The 12,807-nt window shown below is 33.8% G+C and overlaps 1 protein-coding gene across 1 annotated transcript; it reads left to right on the forward strand.

Moving 5' to 3' along the window:
- PGM (phosphoglucomutase) lies at positions 1–8,076 on the forward strand. The gene is made up of 22 exons (XM_012234960.4): positions 1–472; positions 556–621; positions 834–878; positions 974–1,066; positions 1,173–1,225; positions 1,672–1,723; positions 1,836–1,904; positions 2,271–2,339; positions 2,873–2,995; positions 3,074–3,126; positions 3,711–3,789; positions 3,873–3,937; positions 4,014–4,081; positions 5,553–5,671; positions 5,752–5,826; positions 5,939–6,054; positions 6,865–7,006; positions 7,161–7,242; positions 7,312–7,358; positions 7,468–7,545; positions 7,633–7,738; positions 7,840–8,076. Exons 1-22 carry the CDS (start codon positions 227–229, stop codon positions 7,905–7,907), a joined length of 1,914 nt encoding a protein of 637 aa, XP_012090350.1. The 5' UTR covers positions 1–226; the 3' UTR covers positions 7,908–8,076.
- Positions 8,077–12,807: the final 4,731 nt, after the last annotated feature.

Here is a 12,807-nt window from a genome sequence, read left to right on the forward strand (position 1 = left end):
TCCAACGGAGGATAAAGCGTTTCCAAGTACACGAGGCAGTCGAGGATTTCCTTACACAAAAATCAAATCAAATCGATTTTTGACTCAGCTCCACTCTTCTACTCTCAGATCTTCTCTTCTCGCTCTCACTCTCACTCTCACTCCCACTCCCACCTCTTTCTCTAACTGATCATCGTATAAAACAGAGAGCTATCATCTCCACTATCAAATAACAATTGGAAAATCAATGGCGTCTTCTTCTTGTTTCAGAATTGAAAACATCTTCTCTTCTGCTCTTAAGCATTCTAATGCAAACGCAAACAAAAAAGCCAACGTTTTCTCCCCTCAATTCTCGTCATTTTCTTTGCTTTCTTCTTCTCGTCTCTTATCTCCAAAACTCCCTCTTTTGAAATCCTCATTTTCTCATTCTCTATCTATCAGAGCCTCCTCTCCTTCCTCTTCCACCACAATCGCAGAACCTGAAGGCATCAAGGTTTTATATCGCTCTTTCTTTATCTCTCTGTTTCTCTTTATATGTATAATGACATTCTGGGGATTTTGTTTCGTACTTTTCAGATTAATTCAGTGCCAACGAAACCAATCGATGGGCAGAAGACTGGGACCAGTGGTCTTCGAAAGAAGGTTTGTTTAATTTTAAACTGTTTCTTTCTATTTTTTGTTTTTTATGGTTCGATTTTTTTTTGTCTTTTGTTGATAGAATAGGGGCAATAAATTCAATTCTGTGTCTTATGCTTGCTGTTGGTTTCTCTACTAACAATGGAATGTCCGGTTTCAAATTTGATTGCCTTGCATCGTGACGTCACTTCGTTCTGAATAATTTTATCCTTCTGCAGGTTAAAGTTTTCATGGAGGAAAATTATCTCGCCAATTGGATTCAGGTCTAATTTTTTTACATGTTTTTGTGCCATTTTATTTATGTCTTTGTGTTCATGATATGGCGGTGTTCATTTATTTATGGATTTTGCATGTGTAGGCATTGTTTAATTCATTACCGGCAGAAGATTACAAGAATGGTTTGTTGGTGTTAGGAGGGGATGGCCGATACTTCAACAAAGAAGCTGCACAGGTCATATTTGTTACTTATCAACCTGTTTTCATTTATTTTCATTTATTCTTTGGTTATATAATTCCTCTGTGTCTCACTGCTGGAGTTGCTTGGATTTGGAGTGCAGATAATTATCAAAATTGCAGCTGGTAATGGTGTTGGTAAAATTTTGGTTGGCAAGTGAGTATTGTGATTCCCTTTTTGTTCTAATATGTGATAAATGATTACCTGTTCTTCCATCAGTAATTCTGTAATCTGTGGTATTTATTTGGAAAGTTGATAGTGCTGGTTTTTCTGTTGGAAATTGGGTGATTGCTTGATAAAAGCTCACTAGGTTGAAATTTCTAATTTTGACTGAATCAATCCATTATTGAAGTTATTCAGAATTTCGTAGTTTTCATCAGTAGAAAGTCAATGAGGACCTCCTTGTAAGAACTATAAACTACCTAGTTTTCCAGTTGGCCTACTAGGGAATCACATTGTAAATTTCTGCAGGAATTCTATTCTCCTTATCTGTTTGTGTGTTTATATGATGCTGTTATAGTCTTTTTAAGGTTTGAAATCAATACTATGTATCTTTTTTTCTGCACACTTTTGCTGTGGACACTGATATTCCACCATTTCAGGGAAGGCATCATGTCTACCCCTGCTGTTTCTGCTGTAATCAGAAAGAGGGAGGTTGGTACATTCATAATCCTAATTGTTACTAATTTTGTCAGTAGTGATTTTCAGCTAATTGTTACTAATTTTTTTTCCCTTCTGTTTTTTATTTAAATTTATGGTTTAACAGGCCAATGGTGGATTTATAATGAGTGCAAGTCATAATCCTGGCGGCCCTGAATATGACTGGGGTATCAAGGTGAATTGCTGGTGCCTATCATTTGCACGCATCCAGAAATATATACATAGCTGTAACTTGTGTCTGTATGAGTTTTCCCTTCATGATATATTGCTATTGACTTGCAACCAAATCTATCCCCACTCCTTCACATTGTTTTTACCACCTATATGAGAATATGGCATTTAAGTGTTTCAGGAATTTCTAATGCAGTAAAATATCCATATTCTGTGTTTATCACTTGACATTTCTATTTATCTTGAGTTTTCATTCTCAAACCTTGATCAAATTTTATATATATCTTACAGATAATCACATACACGCACGTGGGAATTTTTAAGCTCTCAGATCATTCTTGTAATTTTAATGTTTCTGTTGATTTTCCAGTTTAATTACAGCAGTGGTCAGCCAGCACCTGAATCTATCACTGACAAAATTTATGGAAATACTCTATCTGTAAGTATCTGGTTGTTTATCTTTCTTAAGTATGTTCACATGCTCCTTGCCTTTATGCCCCTTCCTGATGAGTAAAGTTGAGGTTATTAGTAGTTCTCTTTTGGTTGTGGTTTTGAAATAGGGTATTATGCAGAATGTAGGGTAATTTAATAGGTTTGCTGTTGTATCCTATTAAACTATAAACAAATTGCACATTTATTTAATGTATAGGGTGTGAGAAAAATTTGCATCTTGCTATATCTAAGAATTAAATGAAGAAGTATAATGAAGATTGCTTATTTTTTATCAAAATTTTCATTTCTTTATATTCATACATCATTTGGTAATATTTTGTTTTAATTACTTAGAGGTATTGTAATTTTCTTTTCTTGTTCTTTGAAAAAATGTTAAATCATTGCATTTTTGCGAGTTAAGTTCCAGATTTTGGATTGCAATTGAAAATTATTATCTCCACTGAACATTTTAACCTGGGCATTAGCTGGCTATGGTTTTATATATGCCTATGTTTTATTTTTTTAAAAAAATCTATGCAGATCTCTGAGATTAAAATAGCGGAAATTCCTGATGTTGACCTTTCTCGTCTTGGAGTTACAAAATATGGAAACTTCATTGTTGAAGTAGTGGACCCAGTTTCTGACTACTTGGAGTTAATGGAGGTTAGAAGCAAAAGGCATCCATTTTGTATTACAATTCATGTAGATTGATAATAAATAACTATGAGAGATTCCTTGCAGAATGTATTTGATTTTGAGCTCATCAGAAGTCTCGTTTCACGGTCAGATTTCAGGTATGTGTCCTCTCATGACACGTCAGTTTTTTAGTCTACTGGCTGGTCCATGAACCTTTTTTTCTCTTCTCTACCACTTCTCTTTATAGCAGCTCAGATTCACTTGTTGTTTTATCCATATGATGCACAAAGACAAACATCTTTTTTTGGGCTATCTCACTGTTAGACAGACTCCTTATATGTTTACTGGACTTACTCTAAACTGACCTCGCATCATTTCTGAACTTAAGTCCATTAGTCTCCCTTGAACTATTTGTACTTGTCTTTGTAACCTTGTTTTAATAGGTTATTCTATTTCTGGCTGTATTTACAGTTGCATAATTGCATTTGTTCTTTCAATTCTGCTTACCTCTCTTGCAAAATGTTCAGCTTGATCATTATGTCCACCCATTTAATTATCTGTGGTTTTTGTTATTTGTTTTTTCAATATTAAATCTTCTTTTCTCTGTAAAGAATTATATGCTGTTTTTTTCCTTCAGATGCCTCTTTTTGTTCTTGCAATCATAGGCATCATGAATCTTTAAATCCTATGCTTAAAGTGACATGTCTTTGAATTGAATATATTCTAATTGGTGTTGTTTTAGGTTTATATTTGATGCCATGCATGCTGTCACTGGTGCTTATGCAAAGCCCATCTTTGTAGACAAGTTGGGGGCCAGCCTGGTATGTTCTGCACTTGAAATATTTGGAAAACAATTTTCATTTATGCCTAAGTTCTTGATAGGGATGTTATATTTTACATGTAGGATTCAATTTCAAATGGAGTGCCTCTGGAGGATTTTGGACATGGTCATCCAGATCCTAATCTTACGTAAGATGCGAACTGTGGATACTAAACTGGAAGCGATTTTTCAGTAAACCGATACTGACTTTGACTTGTATCACAGATATGCCAAGGATTTGGTCAAAATTATGTATAGTGAGAATGGGCCTGATTTTGGAGCTGCAAGCGATGGTATGTTAGACAACTTTTCACGTTTACTTGATTTTTAGGTTTGAGACTGAATTTTTTGGATCAAAATAACTAGAAGGATATAAAAAGAAGAAATCGAGTGTTGATTATATGGACAGATCTATGAGATGAATAGAATAAAACCTTAATTAAGAATGAAGATTGAGAAATAGCTGTGAATGACTTCATTTCCAGCATTGGAATATGAAAAGGTAGTGGATGCATCCAGACATTATCTTTTTATACCACTCCACATAAAGGAGGGATGGGATTTCTTCACTTGTTGAAGCTATTAATCCAGTGGAGAAAGTCTAAAACTTGAGGGAAAAATATTAAAAGACATTTACATTCTAAAGATGAAGAGCTAATATCTCAAGTTGACATTGCTTAAAACTTTAATTTTAATGAGAAATGCAATAACAGTGCATTATAGATTGCTAAGAAATCCACTAAAACTTTCTCTATGCTTGGGTTTGCTATAATGATATCAAGAGACATATAGTATGCTTGTGTTATAAAAGTTTAATATGTATCTTTTGTAATTGTTCTGTGATGTGTAATTAGATAAGATTATATATGAATTTATGTTTTCCTTGCTTGTGCACGTTAAAAGAACAAGTAAATCTGAGAATCTATTCTCAGGTTGTGCTGCTTGACAAGAATATCAATCTGAATTCCTCAAAAGGAATCCCAATTTGAGTTTCAAAAAACTGGGGTTGGTGTTACACAATGGTTTCAACAACCTATCCAGGTAGATGATATTAGTAGGTTAAAAGTAGTCAAAGGAGCAAAACAAACTGCCGTGATGAAATAATGGAAGAAATTTTGGAGCATCTAAATTGCATTGGCTAAGAGCCTGAGAAACATGCATTGCTAGATTTTGGTCTAACCATCTAACCTGGCCTTTTTGCAAAGCATGCTTGACAAGAATTAGTGTCAAATCCAATCCTCTCTTTAGTTTGCTGTAGGATGGATTTCAATGCTGAGCATGTGGAACTAGGTTTGCATAGATCTTGGTAGCTCTCATGCCCTAAAAGGGAAGGCAAGTGTTATTTAGTTTCAATCAAATAGCATGAGGAATTTTAGGATCTGTAAGTTTGGAATTAGTATAAGTGCAGGTGAGCTCCATTTTGATATTGAAGCTTTGTTAAGAGTGTGCATTAAACTGGATTGTTGCTGTAGAAGATGGATGGAAGTGGACCAGAAAGAAAATTCTGGTCAATAAATAACTTATTTTACACTAGTAAGCATGCGTTGTAGTTGAATGTTGAATGAATAATTTATGTTTATGGTTCAATCATTCAGGCCTTGTTTATTCTCTATATCATTATGATATCATGATTGACATCCTTTGTCAATAAATCTTTTGAAAACAGAACATAATTTCTATCCTCAGATTATGTAGAATTGAACTAACATAGATATGTTTATATTCATTTGCGACTTTGATCTTTTTTCCTGTTTCATTATTCAGGAGATGGTGATAGAAACATGATCCTGGGGAAAGAGTTCTTTGTTACTCCTTCAGACTCAGTTGCCATCATTGCTGCCAATGCACAAGGAGCCATTCCATATTTCAAGAGCGGCCCTAAGGTAGGATATTATCTATCCTTCCCTTCCATTATTTATATTCAAAGAAACAATTACAGATGACTTCTATTTTCAACCTTCAGGGTTTAGCTCGGTCTATGCCAACAAGTGGTGCGCTGGATCGTGTGGCTGAAAAATTAAGTCTTCCTTTTTTTGAGGTTAATCACTTCAAGCAAAATAGTGATTTTCTGAAGAAAATAAAGTTACAAGGCAGTTTATATCCATGAAGATGATTGAATCCTATTGAATGCTCTTGTTTCCTGGTTTCAGGTTCCCACTGGTTGGAAATTCTTTGGGAATCTTATGGATGCTGGAAAGTTGTCAATATGTGGGGAGGAAAGTTTTGGAACTGGTTCTGATCACATTCGTGAGAAGGATGGCATATGGTAACAGTCTATGGCATATAAAATAGGCAGACAAAATCACCCACATATACTGACACCAACACATCTTAGTTGTTACTTACATATTGTTGCTCCACTTAAGGTTGTCCTCGGGTTTCTACTTTTAGTATCCTATTATCCATTTCTATTTATCCATTCATCATTTTCTCATATTGCTGTACACCCATTCAGGCATCTTAAATTTTGTCATGCATAAGACCTTGCTTATCAATTATCAAAAATGACAGCCAGAATCACACCCCACAAGTCTAGTCCCACATCCCAAAAACCTGGTTTGGTTATACTTTTGGTATCAATGAATTGTTAAAAATTTCCTGGGAGCCTATTTTGTGGCAGCATAGACCTGCCACTGTGCCCCTCCGTCATGAACTTTGTCGTGGGACCAATTATTAAGGTGGGAGCCCTACCAGATAGTCCATTTTACTCATGGATCTGCATGCCACATCTAAATTCAATTTTATACTAGTCTGTTGACCTTATGAGGGAAGTTTTAATTTCACAAGGAAAGATTTTTGTCTCATTGTAAATGTGCGATTTATTATGGATTTGATTTGCTTGTCTAAATATCAAAAACATTCTCATAATCATGTTGTGTACTTGTTTTCCAGCATATCATAACTCCCCAGTGAGCATTAATGTTAGTTCTATTTCCTCAAGTTCTATCATATTTCAGATTTCTCTCGTTTCTCTAGGATTTCAGTAGAAGTGACTGATGATTTCCTTTTTAGAGGCAATGGCTGTTATCTACTGTCAAAATCCTGATTGGAATGAATTAAAATTTTTAAATGACAGGGCTGTGTTAGCATGGCTTTCAATTATTGCACATAGAAACAAGGACAAGAAACTAGGGGACAAGTTGGTATCTGTTGCTGATGTTGTGAAAGAACACTGGGCGACGTATGGAAGAAATTTCTTTTCTAGATATGATTATGAAGTAAGAAACAGAATTGCAGTTTAAATATTTGCACTGTTTTGTAATTACTGGATTAATTATCATTTTGAACATCTTGAAACTCGCTAGACTAAGCTGAATTGTCCTGACTCCTGGGAGATGCACAATTCCTTGATACATCTAAATTCCTTTTCAGGAGTGCGAGTCCGAAGGAGCAAATAAAATGATAGAATATCTTAGAGATTTGGCCTCTAAGAGCAAACCAGGAGAAAAATATGGTAAGTTTGTATATACATTCTTCTCATGATATCATATTCTGAAAATGTTTGTAAAATTTGTGGTGGTAGGGAGTTATGTCCTTCAGTGTGCTGATGACTTCAAATACACCGATCCCGTAAGTTAAAATCAGTGCATATTTATTATCTTTACTTTATTTCATTAAGTTAATTGGAACTGGACAATATGGTTGTTGTCACTTGTCTCCTAATGTTTATGTTTTACAGGTCGATGGAAGTATGGTATCAAAGCAAGGGGTTCGATTTATTTTCACAGATGGATCAAGGATCATATTTCGGTTATCTGTACGTGCCACTCATTGTTTTCCTTGTAGGATTTGAAACTTCATATGGCACAATTTTGACGCAACTAAAAATTTCCATGTGTTACAGGGAACTGGATCTGCGGGTGCAACTGTTAGAATGTACATTGAACAGTTCGAACCAGATGTCTCTAAACACGAGTTGGATGCTCAAACAGCCTTGAAACCATTGATAGGTCAGTGTACCCTTAACACAAGCAAAATAAATACCTATTATTATTGATTCTTTTTTTTCACAATAGAAATGCATACAAGTGATGTTTTTGGTTTGCTTCAGATCTGGCATTGTCTGTATCAAAGCTTAAGGAGTTCACAGGCAGAGAGAAGCCTACAGTCATCACATAAAACATCTTATAGTTGTTACTCTTGTCAATAAATGCTGCCTGGTATCTCATCTTTTTCCGGCTTAGTCTGCCACGAATTCTCAATTCAATTTTGGTTTTATTCAGTAAGTTCCTCCATGTAAAATATGTAAAAGCACGCGAGTGGAAATAAAAATCTCTTTTTCATCTGATATTAATTATCATGGATGGACGCAAATAGATCCAATTAAAATAGAAAAAGGCTGACTAATCTTGCACTTAATTATCCAATACAATTAGAAAATGCCTTACTGAAAGTGGGTTGCAGGGTGATAGTACCAAGTTGGGTCTAGTTTGATAAAATAAGATGATGCCTATTCAAAAGTGTTGTGCCTACTACAGGAACCAAACAAAGATAGATTAGTATTTTAGTTGTTGGGTTGGTGCTGGTACCCACCAAAATCACCAATTCCTGAAAAATCTTGGTCATGGCCGACCCTTCAAAGGGCATAAATAATCCTATGGTCTGGCTATGAGAATCAAAGTAGGTAGTATAAGTGTAAGTCCTATTGGTTTGGCGTTAGCAGATAAGATCTCCATGATATTTAGAACAACAGAAGAAACAAAAACAAAGCACCCAAAATGGCCTATCCGACCTCCTTTTGTGGGAGCTGAGTGTACAACTGAGACAAAGCATGACAACCAACCTTATAAGAGCGTATATAGTGTATAGTGGGAGAAAATATTGTCCTTAAAACACCCCACCCCACACCCCTCCCCACCCCCCCCCCCCCCCCCCCCAACTCTGCTGTTCAAATGCAATTTGACATGATGGAACAGCAAAGCACTTGAATAACGTAAGAGAACATGTTGGGACACTGTTTTTGTCCTCTCAACCTTTGCATATTACTATTACAAGTCACCTCTCAGAAACTTTTAGAACCCTCTCTCTCTCTCGGGATGTGACATTCTCTAGCTAACTACTTTCTCTTGTTCACTCTTCAGTCTCCGCTTAAGGGGAAAGAATACAAAAACAAAAAGGGACCCTAGAAATGTGCTTTAACTATAAGCCTAGCTAGGGCGTTTCTCTACAATAGTTTTTCTTTGGCATTGTAATGCAAGTGAAACCGCAAGTTAGCCCACAGCATAAATGAAAATGATGTTCGCAAATTGGATTACATATTGGGTAATAGCTAGAAAAAACAAAGAATAGATAAAGGTTAGCTGCCCCTGAAATGGGCACACAAGATTTTTTCTTTTTAGAAAAAAAAAAAAGAAGCAAAGCAGGAATAGTGTTCCGTTTGGAAATTATAAAGAGAGATATGAGGGGGTGGCTTTTTCTTGAAAAGTCCAAAACGAAGATCAATTCCGATTGTCCCTGCTCCCCATTTGTAAAAAATGTAATGGTGATTCAAAACCACCACCAGACCCACCACCAACAAATAATTGTACAGACAAGGGGAAAAGTAAGCATACTTTTAGTGGATAAATAAGAGGATGGAACTGTGTTTGTCCTAATTGACACATAACACAGTTTAGCTATAATTTTTTATAGATCCAACCTTGTTGGGTCTATCAGTTTCATGGGATTTGCTCTTGGAGAGAAAACTCAATTTGCCCCACCTTTTATCTGCATGACATTGTGACAACTCCACCATCATGTTAGTTGCCTCTACTCATGGACCTTCTTGTTCCCTCTTCCTCTTCCTATTCTTCTTCTTTCCCACCTACTGCCTCTCTGTCCTGTGCCCATTTTTCATATTTCACCTTTCATGCCTTTTGTTTTACTATGTAATATTATATTTATTCTGTTGTTTCATGCCTTCTATTATATATGCATTTATTATTATTATTATTATATATATATATTAAAGTTTTCAATTTTTTTGGTATTTTTATTTAGAGATATCTTTGAATCAGTGTATGTATATTTAGATGTATTATTTTTAATTTTCTCAATGTATTCTCCAATACTTACCGATTATTAAGTAAATTTCAAAGTTTAATTAATCGTTTATTTTTCAGTTACCCATTTAGTGTAAAAGGAATACAATTATTGATTTCGAAATTTATTAATCTTTCAATTCAAGAAAAGTCATATACTAACTAATTTTAAGTGACAGAAAAATAAATATTCATTTACGATGTTCTATCAATAAAAGCATTAAACTTTTGATGATATATATATAAATATATACCCTTCATTTCCAGCAGATACTCATTAAACAGTTCTTCTTAATCATTACCATCTAATTGAAATTGTTGATGGCTCATTATGTCAAATTAATTAAAATTATTCTACTAATCACAAAATAATAATGTAATTAGGATTTTGATAGAGACAATATAGTATTATGAGGAAAACTTTAACCTCTTATTACACTTGGAGGAATCATATTATATCAATTATTAGCCTATTAGTCCAATAATAGTAAATATTATATATTGATTTTTCAATATGACCGTTGATTAGAACAAGCCAAATAAGTTAAAATTTTCCAACATTATTTTTTGTATGTGTATCATATATTATATATTAAAATCCTTTAACTTTTTCTTTAAAAAATTAAAATCTTATTTAACTAATAGTAATTAGAAATTCAAATCACTAACAGTAAAAATAGATCTAATAATAACGTGATACCCTAAAATCCCCAATTGTATACCAAAATAAATGTAAATAAAAATCCAAGAACAATATTTGTTTTTCCCTTCTCAAAATTAAACAAAAATCTCTAAACTTTATTTTAACATTGTTTTGTTTCTCCCAACTAAACGACATGCTAATCTTATTGAGTAATGATTACATATTTTTAAACCTCAGTTAATAAATAAAAATTTAATAATATAAAAATCGATAAGTTTATGAGCTTAAATATATGTTTCCCGAAGTTTCTTAACAGTATTAAATTGACCTATTTTGAAAAATCTACCATTTGACATACAATTTGAAGTTTGACTTTAAAATTTCAAATTCCAATCATTAAAATGAAACCACGCATATGGATTTTTCTGTAGATACTGCTGCTTACTTATTACTAATTATACAATTGAAAATAAGCATCATTAGTGTTGAAATCTCTCCGCTTTTTATTTATTTATTTTTAATAAATAAGTTTCGCTTGAAAAGAAAAGATTAGTTTCTTCGAGATACTATCAAATCCTGAAATAGAGACTTTTTTTCAAGTGAGTTTTCTCTATATAGAAAGTTCCATATCAAATTCGAGATCAGTAATTTAAGGTGATGAAGCCCATTTTACTCTGCATCTAACATCTAACCGTTGATATTAATCTCTCCACTTGTTTGATGTGGACTATGATGGAGAATGTTTTAGTGCTTTACATGCAACTTCAAGTCAACTAAAAATAAAAATAATAACAAAAGAAGATACAATTGATCATAGTTTAAACAGTAGATTTGATCGTAACTTAGTGCTCTCAACTCTCACCACACACTTCCATCCTCATTTTCAACTCTCAACTCTTTCTTTTTTGGATAGTTTGTAGGATTTCGTGTCTCCCTCATAACACTTACTACAGTTTTTGTTGTCTTTAAATTAAATTAAATTAAATTAAATTAAATTATTTTTAAGCATTGTTTAAAAATAATTAAACTAATAAAAACAACAGAAGATGTTTGACAAAAGAGTGCAGGAAATGTGGCAATACAAAATATATGTCAAATTGGGTCCCAGCAGGATCAGACTTCGGAAAGTCAAATGTTAGAAAAATCAAAATGGACATTTTAGCTTTTAATTGGTTATCAAAGATTACGTATCTATATAATTTAATCGTCAAGTTAATAGCATATTATAATATAATCTCATGATTTGAGTTTTAGTGTGCTTTGCTTTTCAATTTCTCCTTGGAACCCTAACTAGTGCTTGCAAAAGTCAAAGCTGAAATAGCAGTACCCTATATATATACACATCTACAATATAAAATTATTAGTAATATACAAAAATACATGAATGAAAAAAAAAAAATACGTATTTTGATAATTTGGGTTGCCAACCACATATTGTATGCAGTTGAAAGCAACAACTCATTCTCTTGCAACACTGCTCTTTGTCCCTTCTCTTGTATGACGTGATGGACTGGAGCTTCTTCTGGCAACTAGCTAGTACGATGTATGTATATATGTATAATACAAATGTAAGACTCCTTCGATTAATGCCAAACTGCAACTTGAGAAACCCTATGCAGGTTGTAATTAACTTTCCAATGTCATATATATTTTGAGCTGAATAAAAAAAAAAAAAAAGGGGAATAAATAAGCAAAGTCTAAAGTCTCATGTCAGGAAATCTTGAAAATCTCCAATAAAAGGACCCACTAATAGGAATGATGTTACAAATGGGGCAAAAAGCAAACAAAGAATGGTGGAGCGTTTAGAGAAAATTGAAGTATGTTGCTCTTAACATGCCACACTTTCTATATATGGGTATAGTATCCAAAGTAAGTTGCTCAATCAGTTTATTGCTGGAGTAAAATCAGAGGCTTTGCTTTGCTTTTTGTTTTGCAAGTGAATGACGTTTTGGAGAACCCACCACCATTGTTTGTTGCTCCATATCTCACTTCACCTTAATTGCCACCTACAACCCACCAAACAATACCAATTCTTTTTACAGATTTTCAGAAAATTCTCGGTGTCTGGTTGCTTTCAATTCAATTCGTTTAGTTTCTGATTTCATAAATATAGAAACTAATCTCTCTCCAGGTTTTTTTGGTCATGAGATTTTTTTTTTTTTTTTTGGGTGGATAACAGACTTGACAATGAGATTAATAGGCAGCAAACGAACCACAAAAAATGAAGTGGCAAAGCAATCCAAGAGATCCTTATAATTAAGTCAAAAGAAAAAGCAAGTAATAAAATCTATACCATGAAACAACAAATATGCTCTGGTGGACCTGGTACGCCTGAGAAATGAGTGGGACCTTCAAA

Source organism: Jatropha curcas, chromosome 10 (genome assembly GCF_041381405.1).
Source record: "Jatropha curcas cultivar XTBG-Jc1 chromosome 10, XTBG_Jcur_1.0, whole genome shotgun sequence".
Taxonomy (NCBI): Eukaryota; Viridiplantae; Streptophyta; class Magnoliopsida; order Malpighiales; family Euphorbiaceae; genus Jatropha; species Jatropha curcas.